This window comes from Antechinus flavipes, chromosome 1 (assembly GCF_016432865.1).
Source record: "Antechinus flavipes isolate AdamAnt ecotype Samford, QLD, Australia chromosome 1, AdamAnt_v2, whole genome shotgun sequence".
Taxonomy (NCBI): domain Eukaryota; kingdom Metazoa; phylum Chordata; class Mammalia; order Dasyuromorphia; family Dasyuridae; genus Antechinus; species Antechinus flavipes.
Genome location: NC_067398.1, coordinates 429,985,364 through 430,004,474, shown reverse-complemented (window position 1 = coordinate 430,004,474; position 19,111 = coordinate 429,985,364). Strand labels below are relative to the sequence as shown.

The following is a 19,111-nucleotide window of genomic DNA, read 5'->3' as shown; positions in this document are numbered from 1 at the left end:
GTGTTTGTTGAATCAAATAAAATATTTATTTGCTCAGAACCTTCTTGAGGGACAATCTACCTCTCCTTCACTCTTTGCTACTTTTGACACTGTTGTGACACCTGATCCTTGAAAGTTTTTTCCCTCTTATTCGAGTTGCTCCTTCACTGTCTCCTTGAATGTTTCCTCTTCCTTTTCCTACCCTTAAATGTCTTTATTCCCCAGATTTCATATCTCTGTTCTATTCTTTTCTTTCTCTGCAGCCTCTCCTTTGGTAATTTTATTTGCTTTGGTGGCTTCCTCTGCTGCTCCCATGCCTATATTTCAGTCTCGTCCTTTCACCTGTCCCTTCTTCTGATTTCCATGAGGTCTTTCCAGGTACCCCTTAGCCAGAAGTAAGCTCTCTCTCCCTGATTGAGAAATCACATTTCCACTCACATTTTCATATAGTTCTTATTGCATTTTCACATTTTATCTTGTAGATAATATGTGCATATATTACATTTCCTCTACTATACGATAAGCTCCTTTAGAGCAAGGACTATATCTTTTTCCTCTTGTAGACCACTGAAACATGGGATACCCTTGCACTCGATACTCTGTGATCATGGACCAATTACTTGCCTTCTCTATAGTAGACCTCAGTTTTTCCAGTCTGTAAAAAGGAGATAATAACACACTGCCTTCCTCACTGGTTTGTTGTGAGGGAAGCACTTAGAAAATGTAAATTTCTTTTTTACTACTTTATATTCACATTTTTTGACTGAATGAATATATTACCATTATTGCCATGAATATTGGAGAGTATGTGTGTGTGTATATATATATATATATATATATATATATATATATATATATATATATATGTATGTGTGCTTATAGCTGTGTATATAAAATATTATAATATACACAAGCATATGTGTGTATATGTGTATGTGTACCACAAAGTCAGTATTAGCTTTGTAATTTCATTATAAAGAGTTGCCTAGGTCATTTGAGAACTGATGTAAGTTGGCTACCATCACAATGTCAATAGTATATCAGAGGAGGGACTTGAAACACAAGTCACTCTGACTCCAAAGCTGGCTAGCTCTTTACCTTGCATACCACAGGTTCTTAATCTCTTTTTTCCATCATGAAATCCAGTAGAGCCTATAAACTCTTCTTTTGAATAGTGTTTTAAAAATCATAAAACAAAATATAAAATATGACAAAGGAAATCAATTATATTCTCTCCATTTTTTTTTAAATTTACAGACTTAATCTTTCCATTGATTCCCTTCTCCTTTGGGAGCTAGTAGGGCCCAGGTTAAGAGCTCCTATTCTAGAGTGTCCTTGAAACTGAATTTTGATCAATTCGCCCATAATTTCCCTTAATCAGTATAGAGCACTAGGCCTGAAGTCAGAAAATTCATCTTCTCAAGTTAAAATCCAACCTCAGGCACTTACTAGTTGTGTGACCCTGGATAAATCACTTAACCCTATTTGGCTTAGTTTCCTCATCTGTAAAATGAGCTGGAGACAGAAATGACAAACTATTCTAGTATCTCTGCCAAGAAAATCCCAAATGGGATCATAAAGAATCATACATGAATGAAATGACTGAGCAATAACAGCAACAACACGCACACACACACACACACACACACACACACACACACACACACACACACACACACACACACAGATACACACGAATAGTACATTTGACTAGATCTAACAGCATAGTACCTGATGATTCCAATTTATTTTTTAGTATTTCATGAGAAAGGACACAAAAAGAGTCTGCCCCCTCTTGCCTCAGCTGCATAGAGAATTTCCAAACTTCTTACATGAACCTCAAAGTCATCAAAATAATACATAATTATGTGTTATTTTATAATTTTTAAGGCTATTGCTCTATTTTATTGATGTTTTTTTTTTTTTAATTACAACTATGTAATTGTTCTCATTCCCTGAGAGGTCTTTTGCAATAAAGTAAGAATTAAGTTAAACTAATGATGGGAAGACTTCATCTAAAAGTTCATGTAACTTTTCACATCTGTAACTCACCTGATCTTTCTTACAATATGCAAAGCATGAATATTTAAAATCTCAAGCAAGACATAATATTTGCATGGTTATATATAAAAATATCAGTGTCTCTTTCTGTACTTTAAATCAGTCATCTCTCTGTAATAGATAGCAGCAATAATATAAAATAATACAAAGTCATATCTTGAGAGAGAGAACAGTGAAGACTAAGGGGATTAGGAAAGGGCTTGTGCAAGAAGGAAAGTAAGTCTTAGAGGAGGCTAAGGATTCTAAGGGACAAAGAGGAGAGGGAACTTGCCTCCAGGCATGTAGGACCAAGGAAATGGAGACAGGAACAGTAATAATGTCATGCCTGAGTGAAAGCTAACTATATAACTGCATTTCTTCTAACCTTTTTACCTAATAAAAACTTAATGTGTCATTAGAAAGGATCATAGTTGCCTGAACAAGGTTTCATACTTCACTTTAAGGTTAGGTTTTGGATGTATTCTTTCTGTTCAGTTTACAGATTGTCTAAAGTTCTTTATAGTTCTTGAAACTTTTATTAGAAATCCCAGATAGTCCATTTTTCTTCAAATGCTTTTGTGAATGGGATGAAAATATTCTGTTCTATTTTGAATCCTCTTATTCTCTTGTGGAATAGGCTATTTTTGATGGTTCTAAATTATCCCTCATTCCTACCCTATGTATCATAATGAAAGAAAAAAACAAGCACTTGATTCAAAACACCTAGACTCTGTTCATACAGACGTTTACTAATTAGATCATTACTTAGCCTTCCTGAGCCCAAGAAGGGCTTACAATAATACACTTAATTTCTACTTAATCTGGTGGTTGTATGAAAATAAAAATCCAATCAGTATCTGATGAGATTAGAAAGTTGCAGTGCTATTTTTTAAGGAAAAAAAATATTTTGGGATATAATAATAATTTGTATTTTGTAGCTTTGTAGTTTAAAAAAGTAAAAATTGTGAGAAAGATCCTTATAGCATCTTCTTGAATTTGGCAGTGAGAATATTGTTATTTCAATCTCATAGAAGAGAAAACTGGGGTCCAGAGAATTAAAGCTGATTATGATTAAAAAAAAAAAAAAACTAGTAGATATCAGAGCCAAGATTCCAACTCTGTTAATTTTTTTTCTTACATACCATATTACCTCTGAAGTCTTTAGCACACTTTAGATTATGAAATTCGTGCTGCTTTTCTTGCTGTTTTATAAGAATCCTTAATAAGTCTTAAGGTCTTCAGAAGAAAATTGGTACTTAATATTCCATGGTCTCAGCAATTGTAAGATATATTTAGAGTTTAGAAACTTTTCTCTGTCCCGCCCTCCCTATTCCTCCCCCTTCTTTCTCTCATCTCTTTCATTTTATGCACCATTTAAATTTAATCCAGATGTCTTATCTTAGGGTAGAACAGATTAATCTGTTTTTAGAGAAGCTCTTCTAAGCAGATTTATTACATGAGTAAATAGACTTTTATTTCTGGAGTGGGGATAATAACCCATGATAGTTTCATTTTTACTCAGGCTCCAGGATAAATTTTTAAATGTGCTTTCTTTTCCCCAGCAAAATGTTGCACAGGCTGCTGTGGGTAAGGAAAACTCTCCATTGGTCCATTGGGCCCTTGGGGAGGTACCATATTAGTGTGTGCTAGCAATCTGGTTTACTAATTCTATAGCCACTTGTGTCTAGTAGAGAATTAGTTAGCTAACTCTATGGCCACTAGTTTTGCTAGAGAACTAGTTAACTCCATAACTATTAGTGTGTACTAGAACCAGTCAGATAAAATTGGTGCATCCTCTGAAGAGCCAGAATTTAAATTTTAATCTGCATCCTCAGGAATTGTTACTTAAGTCCTATGACTTGGCTTTTTTCTTTCAAAACATTTCATAAAGTGCATTATTGTTAAATTATGCAGTTATCTTCAGTTATAAAATACAGCTGCTTTTGAGAGTTTGGCACAGGATGATTTAATATTATGTGTTCCATAAGACTTGTATTGGACATTTCTGTTCCAAATGCCCTTATTCTTATACATATTCTCATAAGAGTGATTCTGATGGCAGAAATAATGCCATTCCAAGCATATATAGTTTTAGTGTTGTTTGTTTTGGGAGGGTTGTCTCACGCAAACCTCTTATCTTGGTAAATGACCTTGGCCACAATTTAGCACCACCTTTCAGGAATAGGTTAAACAAGATAACCTCTGAAGGTCTCTTTCAATTCTGATAACCTAACAATCCTTGGAAAAAAGAATATTTGAATTTGAGAGCTCTGAGTCAAGAGAATACTAAAAATAAAGCTTTAGGTTTTACAAATGCTATCTCATTTGATCCTTACAACAATCCTGTAAAGTAGATGTTGTTATTATCTCCATTTTACAAGCGCTATTATTATCCCCTTTTTATATTTATAAAATATTTTAAGGTTTGCAAAGAACTTGTGGACTCATTTGATATTCACAATTTTGAGATAGGTATTATTATTATTCCCATTTTATAGATTATGAAACTGGGGCACAAAGCAACTAAATGACTTGTTTATAGTCAGAGTCTTTGTTTATTCAGGTCCAAAGCTCTATACCCCATCGACTTGTCTGAGGTTGGATTTTAATTCAGATTTTCCTGACTCCCAAGTCTAGTTTTTTACCACATGTACACCCAAGTAAATATATTAAATTATTAAATGAATTAAAAAGCATGCTGATTGGAAAATGGACTCTTTATGGATAAATTATATGTACATATGACTTTAGATTTGGCAAAGAGATTTACGTATGTCATCTCATTGTAGACAAACCCAAAAGCTGAAATTTTTATTAGGTTGTCTATTCATTTGTTTAGCACTGGAATAGGATAAATAACAATTTCCTATGTACTGATAAGAGAGTCATAAGAAATTTTTCCCCTAGTTTCTTAAGATCTACTAAGATTCCTTGGATTATTACTGAACTGACTCTTTGCTAAAGTCTTCAGTTAATAGGGCCCAACAAGCTGTATCCAAGCCTTTTCATGTGTGAGGATGATCAAAACATTAGCATTCATCTTGAGACAGAACTTTTCTAAGCCACAAAGTCTAGTTTATACTCTGTCCAAGGTACTATATGTCAGTTGACAGCTGCAGGTGAAGGTCCAGAGAGACACAGTTTCTATACATGCACAAATATATATATTTTTTCTTTCTCTGAGATGAGAAATTAGGTGCTCTATAAAACTAGACATCACATTACTTCATCCTACTCCTTGGGTTGAATTTTACAATCACTATGAAGGAATAGGCATTCATAAATTTCAGACATTTTCCTGAATAAGAACTTAATAAAAATGAGAACATTAAAGTACTTAGAAAAAGTAATGTCAGCTTTTAATTTAATTAGCATTGTAATGATATTGACACATATACTTTCTTCTTCCTAAGCCTTTAGAGACTCAACTTATTTCAGAGACCTCATCACTTTGCAAACCAGAACAGGTGGCAAAACAAATTGTCAAAGATGCCACAGTAAGTAAAATCTCTATTTTTTTCTTTTCCTTGGGTTGGCAACACCACATACTTAGATTTATATCCCAAGTTTATTTCAAAACATACATAATAATTGTATGTAGTTTTTAATGAAGATGATTTAACTTATGAAGGGAATAGAATTCATAATATTTAATGTCAGATGTCATTTTTTCTCTCTTGAATATTCTAATAATTAATAACAGAATTATAAACCCGGTGTTACTTTACATCAAAAACCAGCTTACCAGTATAGTTTTTAGAGAATCCAAGATCATTAAAAAGAGTATAATGTAATCTGAAACATAAAAAGAGTTTTGAGTTGTTAAAAATCATACACACTCTAGAGTTCATATGTTATATATCTGCTTTAAAAGCAGTTTTTTTATTCAGAGGTTTACTGTTCTATTTAACTCATAGAGAGTCTAATGTCTCTTTCTTCCTGCAATTATCCATTACTATTTTCCTGAATATTAACTAATAGTTATAAGATACAATGGATTTTCAGGGTATCTCATAATTTCTTTTTGGCAGATGGATTTTTCCAAAGCAGCAGTATTAGTTCACTATAAGAGAGGACTTATAGTGATATATACTAGTCAAATTTTCTTGGACTTGAGTTTACCAGAAGAATCAAGACAGTGAGATAATCAGAAAATATTTTTTAGAATTATATGGAATTGAAGCTGAAAGAACCTTAGAGGTCATCTAACTTAAACCCATTTTACAGGAAAGAAAACAAAGGCTTGAAGAAGCTAAATGATTTGTCCAAAGAGCAAAGTTAGCTGGGACTTGAAACCATGTCCCTTATTTTAAAATTCAGAATTCTTTGTAATGCACCATTCAGTAAGCATTTATTAAGTATCTACTCAGTGCCAGGCAATATAGTAGATGATAGACCTATAATTCAAAAGGAAATAATTTCTGCCTTTAAGGAGCTTATATTCTACTTGGGAAGACAGCTCATACACAAATAAATGCACATTCTAAAAATGCAAAGTAATTTCATGGGAGCACCAACAACTGAACTAGTCGGTAAAAGTCATTTAAAGAAGGTGACCTTTGAGATAAGTCTTGAAGAGAGCTAGGAATCCTAAGAGCTAGAAGTGAGGATGGATAACATTTCAGAAATAAGAACCAGTCAGCTTGAGCAAATATAAGGCAGTGGGAAAGAGCGTTCAATGAAGGGAGAACAAATAGACCATTTTAACTAGAATATGGAAGAGGGGAAGTCTTAAAATCAGTCTGCAAAGGCTGTTTTGAACCCAAGTTTTCAGGGGCCTCAAATACCAAACAAAAGAGTTTTCATTTTATCCTAGAGACAAAAGGGAACCACTGAAATTTTTTGAGCAGGGGAATGAAAAAATCAACATGAACTCTAACAGTGGCAAATTAGCAGTTGTGTGGAAAATAGATTGTAGAGGAGAGATATATGAGACAGAGAGAAAAATTAGTAAACTATTGCAATAATTCAAGTAAGAGGTGGATGAGGGCTTGAACTATGGTGAAGGCTATATGAGTGGAAAAATGGGGCTGAATATAAAAGATGTTGGAATAGTAGAATTAACAAGATTTTATGGATTGGAAATGGTGTGTGTAGGAGGGGTTGTGAATGTTGGGAGGGAAAGTGAAGAGTTACGGAGGATACTGAAACAAACTTAGATGCCTATAAGAGAAGAGATGTCTTTGGCTGAATAGGGAAGTCAATAAGATGGATGGATTTAGAAGGAAAGATAATGAGTTCTGTTCTAAATGGCAAGTTTGAGATGCCTATGGGATTATTCAAGTAAATGTCCAACAGGCAGTTGATGAAGTGGAACTAGAACATAGGAACAAGGAAAAGACTGTATATGTAGATTTGGAAATTATTTTCATAGACATGAATAGTGGAACCCATGGTGGCTAATGAGATCACCAAGAACATAGCTGTTGAGGGAAGAGAAGGCCCAGGTAGACCCTCGGGGTACTCCCACACAGAGAAGGCGGGCCGTGGATGATGAAGCCTGTAAAGAAAGAATTGGTTAGAAAGGAGAGAACTAGAGAGAACAGTATCATGGGACCTGAAGAACACTAATCTATTCAGGAGGACGGATTCATTAACATTGCAGAGAGATCAAGAAGGATGACCACTGCTAAAACTTATAACTATTTCTTATTTGAGAAAGGGATTGTTTATTTTACTTTAAGTTCAGAGCTAATGGTCCTAATGTTTTAGTGACTCTAAATGGTTCTCAGTACTTGGACACTGTCCACAGAGCCAGCCAAAGACTTATTTGCACAAAGAAATACATATCCATACCTTAGCTTGCCTAAAGAAGTAGATGTCAATAAATGGAAATTCAGAGTTTTTTGTCCTTTAGCCAATGTCAGCATGAATTTGACAAGGGGAGTGAGCAGGAAGTGTCTTGCTGCTATTGCTATTAACTACTTCTTTTTTTCTTATTTTTCAGCAAGGAAATTTTAATAGTTCCATTGGCTCAGATGGCTACATGCTATCATCACTGACCTGTGGAATGTCACCAGTAACTTCTATTACAGAAGGTCTTCAGCAGGTAAGTTTTGGATAGGTCAGTATGTGAAGAAGGCATTTCACTTTTAAGCTGAGGGTTGAGGAAAGCATTAATAACAGTATGAAAGATTCTTATTAGAATGATCACTTCTTTTCTGTTTCTACCAGGGAAGCAAAGAAGAAATCATTTTAAATTATACTATGATAGCATTAGACAGGGAAAGTTCACTGCTAATAAACATTATAAGACTCTGTGGAATGGATTATCTGAGGCCATGGAATTCCTTTTCTGAAGGTCCTTTAAATAGTGAAGGAGTTTCCATCCATTTGAAATGACTGAGCTGAGTCTTGTCCACAAGGGCTATGGACTTTGGGACTGGAAAGGTGGAAGAAGGATAGACTACTTGATTTCAGATTATGCAGCAGCAGCTTGGTGGTATCATAGTGCACAAAGTGACAGACCTGAAGCCAGGAAGGCTCCTGAATTCAAATCCAGCCTCAAACACTTATGTTACCCTGGGCAAGTCACTTAACCTTGTTTGCCTCAGTTTCCTCATCTGTAAAATGAGCTGGAGAAGGAAATGGTAAACCATTTCAATAACTTTGCCAAGAAAACCTCAAATGGAATCACGAAGAAGCAGACATACCTGAAAATAACTAAACAACAACAAAATATATGGAATACTTTCCATATATCCATCTCCATGCTGTATACCTTCCGGGATTCAATTTCTAAAAAGCAGGAACTGTTTTGTTTTTATATTTGGTCTTAGGTAGAGGAAGAGGGAAGAACTAAAGAGGGCATAATTAGAAAGATGTGAAAATGCAGGTTAATTTGTATTGGGAAAACACAGAAGAAATTGACCTAACTGTGGCTCAATTTGAACAGAAAAAATAATTCTGAATTCGTTTATGAGGAATGATAAGTGCCTGGAAAATCTAGCAGTTTGGTGTCATCGTGGACTCGGGAGTCAGGAAGACCTGAGTTCACACTCAACATTAGACACTTATTAAATGACACAGGACAGGTCATTTAACTTCTCTGTACCTCCGTTTCCCCTCATCTGTAAAATGGGGATAATACTATAATAACACTCCCTTCCCAGAGTTATTGCGAGGATCAAATTAGATAAAATATGTATAGTACTTTATAAATTCTAAACTATATATAAATGCTAGCTATTATTATTGTTGTTAAAATCAAGAAGGAGATGGGACTTGGTCCTCATAGGCAACAGCAAGTTCTGCCATAGATTCTTATAAGTTGTACATTTATAGTAAATGTAGTATTGTTAGGAACTGGCAACAATGTGAAGGCTGTGTTGTTGTAGTCATTAACCAGAGACAGGAAAATCAATTAGGAAAACTGGACACAGTGATAACATTAAAGATGGCGAGGAAAGAAAGAAGGAAGGGAAGAAGGAAAGAAAGAAGAAAAAAAGGACTTAGTAAGCACCTTCTATATGTTACCTGTACTAAGCACTTTACATATATTATTTCAGATAGGTGCTATTTTGACATAGTAGTAGTAGTTACTAATCTGAGGCCACATTTGAACACAGGTCCAATGCTCTCTCCATTGTGCCACCTAACCAAAATCCCCCTCCCCCAAATCCAAGTAGCATTTTATAAGATTGGTTGTAGCAATAAAAAAATGGGCCTTTAATACCCCAATACTTCATTTAGTCTCTCTACCAATTGACAAGCCTTTATTAAGTTCCTCCTAACTGCTAGGTTTCAGAGATACAGAGACAGAAAATCCCTTGAAGGAACATATTCTTTATCAACATGTGCATATATAAGTATGTAAAAATAAATGCAAGGTAATTTTGGAACAAAAGCGCTCACAACTTGAGAGGATTAGGGAAGGCCTAATGTAGAAGGTGATCCTCAAACAGAGTTTTTAAGGAAAGAAAGGATTCTAATAGATGAAAATAAGGAGGGAATACAATTCAGGCATGAAGAACAAACCAGTATAAAAGCATAAAAATATAGGTGATAGATAATGTGTGAGGAATAGCAGGCAGGTCAGCTGAGCTCAGATAGAGAATTTATTAAGTTCTCACCATGTTTCAGGTACTGTGTGGTAAATTCTTGCCCTCACATAGTCTACATTCTAATGGAATGGGGAGGAGGGAGACAGCAAAGGGAAATGTGCAAAGCAAAGGGGGCATGATGAGGGGATGACCTGTGGAACCTTTGTAAGTTTTTTGTTTTGTTGGAGGCTGTAATGTTCTTTGTTGGGTTTTCTGGGGGTCTCTGGGGCAGCCTTCTTTTCAGCAGAGCAGTCACCAGGAGGACAGCCAGGTGTTAAAGTCCAGATTCTTTATTATCTCCTTCCTGGGACTGGGCAGCTTTCTGGAGAGCCTTTCAGGCCGGCCTTAGTCTCAGTGGGGGAAGTGCAGGCCAACCACCAGGAGCCTGACTGAAGGTGAAATGAATCTCTGTCTCCTTGGCTCCGAGAGCTTCTAGTGCGCTAGTCTTCTGTGACTCTCAGTCCCTGCTTATATGCTCCACACTGAGTATAAGTCAATCACTAGGAAAACTAGGAAATTTGTTGTAAGACTAAATCATTCATACTGAACTTAAAGAAGTATTAATCACCATGCTAAACTAGATAACCATTGTCTCATCAATTCCACTTAGTTAGTACCTTGTAAGAATCCTTGTTTCAAGTTCAGAGTTCTGGCCCATAACATCTCCCGCTTTCTTTTGTTTTAGAAAGGTGGTCACTCTCTCTGACTTGTCAAGGATGTGAGAACCCCCAAAAGGAGGTGATCACACCTTCCCTTATTCCTCAAAAAAGGGGTGAAAACACCATAAAAAGAGGTGATCACGCCCTCCCTGAGATGAAAACCAAAGGAAATGGGAAATCAAATCAGATTAGCGGGTTTCTGAAGGGTCTCACTTGAAACAGATATACATAAATCCCTTAACATGGGAGGCATTACACATAATTACATAAATTACATAAGCACATAGTAACACAGGCTAGTAGTGATGTGACAACTTGAATCAACAAGAGGAATTATACATGTCCATAAGTCCTAGAAATAGTCCAAAAGGAATCTATTGTCCATTACTTCACATGGGTAGGGAATCCAATGATTCCTGCAGATTTTGAAGTTCTGTAACAGTCTTAACAACAATTTTTCATCTCAATGAATCCAATGATTCTTGCAGATTTTGAAGTCCTATAACAATCTTATCATATCTCAGGGAATCTAATGACTCCTGTAAGTTCTGTAATAATCTTATCAACAATTTTTCATTTTAGGGAATCCAATGATTCCTGCTGGTTCTGAAGTTCTATACCTGTCTCATTATCAGCCATGCTCTTTCAGTGTCAGATGTTTCTTAGGTCTTCTTTATTTTGAGGTTTTTCTCTTTTTCTGTCTCTCTCCAGGTGCTCATTGGCACCCATCTGATTCCTTCTCCATCTGTAGAGAATACAAGCAAACCCTTTCTCCCAAGCAGTTAACCTATCTGGTCCCTTCTATTAACCACTTTCTAGATTTCTCCTCATCATCTGGCAATTACATTGGAGCTACTTGGATTGGATACTGCCCTTCTGTCAGGTTAAAAAGCTTATATTCTCTCCAATTGCAATCCCTTTCTCCCATCTGATTGCTTCTCTGCTGATTGACCATATCAGAGTCCTGAACTTCTAAAGACTCTCTGGGTGTTACCTCACCTGCTGTCATGCCCCATCTGTCTTTTGTTTGAGGTTTTGGAGGAGGGCCCTGCCTCTCATTTCCCTGGGTCAATATACATTCTGAGGTCCTGCGGAAACCTCAGTTGGATTTTGTACATAGGGTTTTGGGTCTTATTCTTTCACCCTGTCCTCTCACTTTATCTCTTTGCCTACATTGAGCTCTCAGATGTTCTATTTTTCCACATTGAAAACATCAATGACTTTCTCTAGAAGTCCTTTGCCAAGAGGGACTCTGTCTTCCCATGTTCATCATAATCTGGGTATAATAAGCATTTGTGCCCATTGTGGCAGTCAGGGTTAAGTGACTTGCTAGTAAGTGTCTGAGGCCAGATTTGAACTCTGGTTCTCCAAACTGCACACTATGCCACCTAATTGCCACAGCTCTTTGTTAAGTTAAGACAAAAGATCATTGTCAAAAATGGACAGTCTAGAGGTAGAGTCTGTGACTTGGGTAAAAGGGAAATATGATTGATGACCAGAGAGCAGTCACTGTGGTAAAGATATTGCAATAATCCAAGCAAGAGGTGATAAAGACCTGAATTAGAATAGTGACTATGGGAGTAGAGATAAAGGGAAGGATGAGAGCGATGTAACAGGAGAAATCACAATATTTGGAAACTAGATATATAGAGTGTGGGAGAATGAGGAATGGTATATTTCTGAGGAATGTACCCAGGAGACAGTAATGCCTTCAGCAGACACAGGAAATTTCAGAAGAGAGCTATATTTTGGGGAAAGATAATTAGTTCTTAGTTGGACATGATGCCTTTAAGATGCCTATTGGAAATCCACTTTGAAATGTATAATAAGCAGGAGACTAAAGTTCAGGAGAGAGATTAGAGCTGAGTATAGAGATCCAGATGTCATCTACATTGATCTGATAATTAAAGTCATTGGAGCATCAATCCATCTACAACTGACGGTAGAAAGACAGAATAAAAGAGGGTCCAGGATAGTCTTGGTTTTATCCAGAGTTAGGGGGCATAGATGGGCAGCCAGCAAAAGTGACTAGAAAGAACTGATCCCATTGGAAAAAGGACCAAGAGAATTTTGTGAAAACTCAGAGAATGCAGTGTCTGGGAAGAGAGGATAGGTAGTCAATTGGGTCAAATATAACAATGATTTGAGAAGGATGAGGATTGAGTAAAAGTCATCAGATTTGGCAATTATGAGTAACTTTGGAGAGAATGGTTTCAGTTGAGTGATGAGGTTAGAGGCTACACTACAAATTATTGAGAGGAAAGAAAATAGAGAAAGGATAGAAAGTTATGAGATCCTATCTTTGGGGAATGGTAGGTTCTAATGAGGGAAATTTTTAAGGAGCAGAAAGGAATTAATATATACAGAGCCTGAAGATCAGAAAGAGGAGGTTTTCCTTGGGGGTGTGGAGAAATACATCTGCTGGAGAAAATGGAAGGGATGGAATTAAGGGTACATGGGGGAGAGGTTTGTCTTGGAAAGGAGAAGGGCCAAACTCTTCCTCAAAGATGGAAAAGCAGAGACTGGGAAATGGTATCCAGGGTTGGGGATATAGAGAAAGGGGAGAAGAAAGTTTATCCTGAATAGTCTCCAGTTTTTCAGCTGAAAAAGTAGTTGTGGAGGTGGGCAAAAGATAATATAAGAAATTTGAGGCTAAGTTTAGAAAGCTCTTCTGGGGAACAGAATAGGGAATAAATTAGATAGGCTCAAAAGAATTTTTTTTTTTTTACTGCAGTGACAGATCAGTTGAGGTTAAATAACATAAATTTGTAGTACACTTAGTTCAATTGGGTGATTTTCTTCCAATCTGTTGAGTAGCCTATGATAGAAGTAGAAAAGGAAAATGATTGGAATAATCCAAGGTTAGAGTTTGGCCAGGTATAAGCATCCATGGAATAAGGGGGTACAGAATTTAAGAATGGAGAGTGTGATATTGAACTAATTATCACTAAGGTTAAAAATGGAAATGGAAAAAAATGATATTAGATTAGAGATGTTGACCCGGGAGAAAGATGAAAGGATAAGAAGTTCCCATAAGAATAAAGAATAATTTTAGGAATTAAACAGGAAAGAGGAAAATAGGATGCTAGGAGATTATGATCTTAAAAAAAAAGAAATTTTTGGAATTTTTTCATTATCATAGCTAGTATTAACATAGCACTTTAAGGTTTGCAAAACAAATATATCATTTAATCTTTACAAATACACTATTAAGTAATACTATTGTTATTTCTATTTTGCAGTGCTACGACCTTTTAAAAATACTTAAGCAAAATTTTTGGCCAAACACACATGCTTATGTATCAGGCATTTAATGCTTAAATATGAGCTGAGCCATCACCAGTTGTCTTTACTTATGTCTTGTCAATGGACTGCAATCACAGGAGGAGAGAGAGAGGCTGATGACTTTGCACAGCTCTGTCTCATTTCAATCTAATTCACTCACAAGTCAAGACATCACTCTGATCATTGTGCTATCATTGATCTTCTTTGAGAATGAAGGAAGAACAAAAACAATCATACAGATTTTAAGCAGTTAAAGGACTGGCTCAGGACTGCACTGTAGTATCTGATCATCCTGATTCCAGGTTCAGGGCCCTATCCACAGTGCTACCTCACTACTTCATCCAAGTGGAATACCCAAAAGACTGAAAACTGTGACCTTCCTTATGTAGAGCTGAGATGGAGTGGGGAGGGAGGGCACAAGAGTTGAAGAGATGGGTGAGTTGGGGAATTAGAGAATATGAGTAGATATCAGCATGTTAAGATTCCCTGGTAAACAAGCAAGAGTTACATTAAAGAAGGAAATAATGGAATACTGAATTCCTTGAGAAAGAAGGTACCTATGAGCTCAGCTTACTGCTTCTAAGATTTCGATTGGGTAATAAATCTTGAAAGAGTGAACCTCAGAGGAGGAGAGATGACAAATATATTTCCTCTTTTTATAGTTTATGTGAATGTTGTTTTTACAATTGAAATTCTCAGTAGAGCTTTCTTTGATTTAAAGTAAACTAGAAATATGCCTGAGAAAATCACCCAGTCCAATGCAAAGATGCCCTTAAAAGCATTCTTGAAATGAGCTAATGAATGAGCTCCCACTTTCTCTTTCAGATCGTTACCATGGGTCTTTTTCGAACCATTGCTTTATTCTACCTTGGAAGTTTCGATAGCATCATCCGACGATGTATGATCCAGAGGGCAAAATCTGAAACTGTGGACAAAACGGCTTGATCATGATTCTGAAAAACAGAGAATGGTTTTTCAACAATTTGGACAACGTGCTGCTAACTGGGATCTGACCTATAGACTCTTGTGCAAGTGGGTGGGATGCATGTTTGAAAAGCTCTTTCTTCTTCAGGAACCTGGATGAGAGCAAGAAGACAACAATACAATTCTGGGAAATATTAATACTATGCAAATATAAGGGTGAAGACTGATTCTCTAGGTTCTGAGATAGAGAGATGATGGTGTGGGAAATGACAGACTGCAAGAAATGGGAAGAAATAGGACTTTGGACTGGGTTACTTGCTGGTAATTCAGAATAACAACATTTATTTCTTTTCTCTTATTCCTTCCCCTTCCCCTACTCCTGGTGGTAATAGAGACCAAAAATGAATTTTGTGGCATATAAAGTCATGAAGATTTTTTTTTAATTGTTTAGGTCTCAACTAATTTCTAGGATGGTTTTCAAAACTCAGCTTCCTTGATTCCTGACGATTTTTCCCATTGTCAGTAGGTTTAAACACCTCTCTTTGTCACTTTTACAATATAGCCATCATGCTTCTATTTGCTCCTGATGAGAAAATGTTAAATGCAGCACTATCTCTTGATGATCCCAAATGGAAGCAAATCATGCTATATTAGCATAGCTACAAAATGGGAGAAAGAGGAGCTGGGGAAAGGGGGTGAGCAGGGTAGTGCCACAGGGCGTAACATAGAAAGACAAATATTTCATAGACAGAGTTTTTAAAAGTTCCTCTCCAAGTTAAAATGCTTGGGAAATTTCCCTCTACTAACCTATGGTGAAAAGGCAGTCTTCTAAAATGTTTTTTTGAAGAAAAAAATAAAATTTTAGAAACATCATTGTTTACAATATCTTAAATAGCCATAACCTGAAATTCCTATGTTCCATTTTATCCTATTCATTTCCTTTTCTCTTCACTTTACCCAAGATATTTACTATAATAGTTACATAAAAAACAAATTAAATTTAATAGAGAATTTGTGTTGATTAAAACAAGTTTGGGATTCATCCAGTGGCATATATTTAACTTTCATAAAGGCTGAAGTTTGAATAGATAAATTTTGTTCCTTAGAATACCATTCATTGATTGAGAAGAGGCCCATGATTTGCCATATATCTGTTCAAACCAGACAAAACAGAAAACCAATGCCACACTTTTCTAAAAATTGATTTGGACAACCCACACTTAACTAAGAGAGAACCTTACCTTTGCACCATATGTTAATGATGCTTACATAACCTACCTTAGCAATTTTTTTAAAGCTATTATCTCCAAGAACTCCCTTGCTCCCCGGAATGCTGTTTCCAATGAGCAGGACCATTGTTTATTTAATGGACTTCCATAGTAAGTGCCTATGATGAGCTTTAGCTGCTGCTTGTTTCATACTGGCCATTATTAGCTCTTCTCAGTTGGAGGGCTCTTGTTTGCATTTTCATCCTAAAGTCTTCTCCTAGGTACATTTGTTGTAGTGAGGCCATTTGGATTCACTTTTATGGAAATAAGCCTCTTCTTGTGGTCACATAGAAAGGATTTTGTAAAATAAAAAAAAAAATTAAAAAAAATAAAAACCCATATATGTATATGTATATAGATATACATATATACTTGTAGCAAAACTGAGGAGGGGATTAAATATATTACTTTTGATCTTTGGAACTTCTTGATTTAATTTTAAAATAAAATGGTGTGGAATGCCTTTAATCCATAATAGCTTGATATAAGTTGCTTGCAATGACTTCATAACGTTAGGTGAGAATAATACTTTCTTAGTCATGGCATCCAGGATAGTCTACAGATATGACTTATAGACCAAGCAAAGTTATATGTGACAGAAGATCTGCTGAAGTGATATTTTAAAGGAAATATCAGGCTTCTTCGTTACATATGCATTCCTTATAATAGACAGTTGTATCATTAAAAGGGTCTGACTTCAACCAAAGCATGAGGATTTTTTAAAGGCTATAGCTCTATTTTTTTCCTAGTTGGCTCAGATAGGCAAAAATCTATCATAACATTGATTAACCTTTTTCTTTCAAGTTTCCTGAGCCAGATTTTTTTGATAGTGTCTATCTGTTTAGGGCTCCCCTTCCTTTAAATATCTCATTTTATGCCTACAAATACACTAAATTGTGCCCATGATAAAAGGCATTCAGTTATAGTTATACTGAAAAGCTGGTCTTTCCTCTCTAGATGATCTATAATAGTTTATTACAAGAATTTCAGTTCTGTAGTCCTTAGCTCTGAGTGGTTTGAGTTGAATTGATTTATTATAATAAATATATATTTATTTTTAAAACTTTTCATTGCATTTAGTCTTAAAAGTTATACGTGAGGTTTAGAGAACCATTTATTTTGGAGAGAGATATAAAATATTCCTGGTTTTTAAAGGAAAAATGCCTATTTTCCATTTTTTTGTTCAGTTTAATGATTTGCAGTTGATAGAAGAAGAAAATCTAAAATAACCTGTTATTTAGAGCATGGCAGGTTGACATCCTAATGACAATAATTCTTACATATTTACTACAGATACTCTCTTTGGTTATACTTAGTATATCACTGACAGTTTCTGCATATGCCTTTCAAGAATATTTTCCAGTAGGTTAGATGGCAAAAGTTGTTTTTTGTTTGTCCTTCATTCTTGAAGATGAGGTGATGCTATGGCATACAAATGAATTCGATTTAAATGAGGGAGGGCCGTGCAAAGTCACCAGCCTCACTTTCCCTTCCAGAGCCATCTGGCTCTAATGGCAAGATAGAGATCAAGATTATTGGAGATGGCCCTGGATGGTGAGAAATTTTGGCCTTTTAAAAACTAAGGTCTTTAAGAGGTCTCAGTTTGACTGAGGCAATTGATGACAAAAGTTTTATTTTGGCGAAGTTACAAGGACAGAAAAAGTAGATTGTGTGTGTCTACCAGACAAAATAGATACTAAATTAACTTCCCCCTCCCCCCAATTATTGTGAACTACAGATTTAATCAGTTTGTTGCATCATGTTCTCAGTAAAACAATGATGTCCATTTGTGACTAACTTTCAGAATTTCTTTCTTTTTTTTTTTTTTTTTTTTTTTTTAACAGTCTGATGCATTGTATCTTTCCCATTCCTCTATCATTCCCAGGAGGCATTACATTTAATGTATACACTAGTCATAATGTAACTCCAATCATCCTACATCTTCCTGTTCATAACTGTAGAATGAAGCAGTAATAATAGATTTGATATTTTATTAAGTCTAAAAAGAAGGGAATGGCTAGCTATATTTTTCTGGATGTGAAAATTCTACACACTTTTAAACTGATAAGGGTGTATTTACATGGCTGTTTTGATACATATGAGAACTTAGGCTTGCTGCTTCATGAGCATTTGTGCCAGAAATGTAAACTAATTTTCATATCTTGTATTTCTCAGAAACAAAAAATAAATGGGGAATGAGGTTTACAGATTTGAGGGTTTATTTTTATGCATATGGTGCTTTCTTTAAATACTTGAGCACAATAAAAATGTTTGTGCTATCAAACCTTTTGCATTCCAAGCACTTGAAGAGTATGGCATTTTTTTATAAGCTCACAATATGGTTGTAGTAAATGTTTCATACATTTATATCTTCTCCCTCCCAAGAAAGTAGGATGTTAGACTAGAAGTTAGAAAAATCGGAGTTCATGTGTGTTCGATGAACAAATCTTATAGACTGTTTACTCTTTCAGGATGGGGGTAATAATTTGAGTTCACTTTTGTAAAATATATTAAAGTTTATAAAAATGTATTAGAGTATATGTATGCATTGCCCTAAGGAAGATAGGGTAAGAATGTTTATGCCTGTTTTATAGAGGAGTAAGTTAAGAATCAGAGGTTAAGTGATTTGACCAAGCTCACACACAAATGGTTAGTAGAAGAGAACCAGGACTTGAATCCAAGGCTTCTACTATACCAGCTTAAATTACATTTCAGCATTGTTGTGAGAATCAAATGATGCACAAGAAAATGTAAAACATGAGGTAAATGTATAGTACTATTATTTTCTAGCCTATGTTTTTATAGCTCTTTTATTAGAAGTTCAAGTGGGAAAGCGGAAAGAAAAACTTTCAATTTCAATTCAGAATCCAATGATTTGGAATTTAAATGCAAAAAAAAAAATGTCCTGCCCACA

General features: G+C 35.5%; 1 protein-coding gene across 1 annotated transcript in view; it reads left to right on the top strand.

Moving 5' to 3' along the window:
* KDSR (3-ketodihydrosphingosine reductase) overlaps window positions 1-18,481 on the top strand; it is a 54,701-nt gene extending 36,220 nt beyond the window's left edge. Inside the window, exons 8-10 of the mRNA XM_051969913.1 lie at window positions 5,433-5,516; window positions 7,967-8,068; window positions 14,831-18,481. Of these exons, the coding sequence (XP_051825873.1) occupies window positions 5,433-5,516; window positions 7,967-8,068; window positions 14,831-14,950 (306 nt within the window). The 3' untranslated portion in view covers window positions 14,951-18,481. The remainder of the gene's footprint in view (window positions 1-5,432; window positions 5,517-7,966; window positions 8,069-14,830) is intronic.
* The last annotated feature ends 630 nt before the right edge of the window (window positions 18,482-19,111 follow it).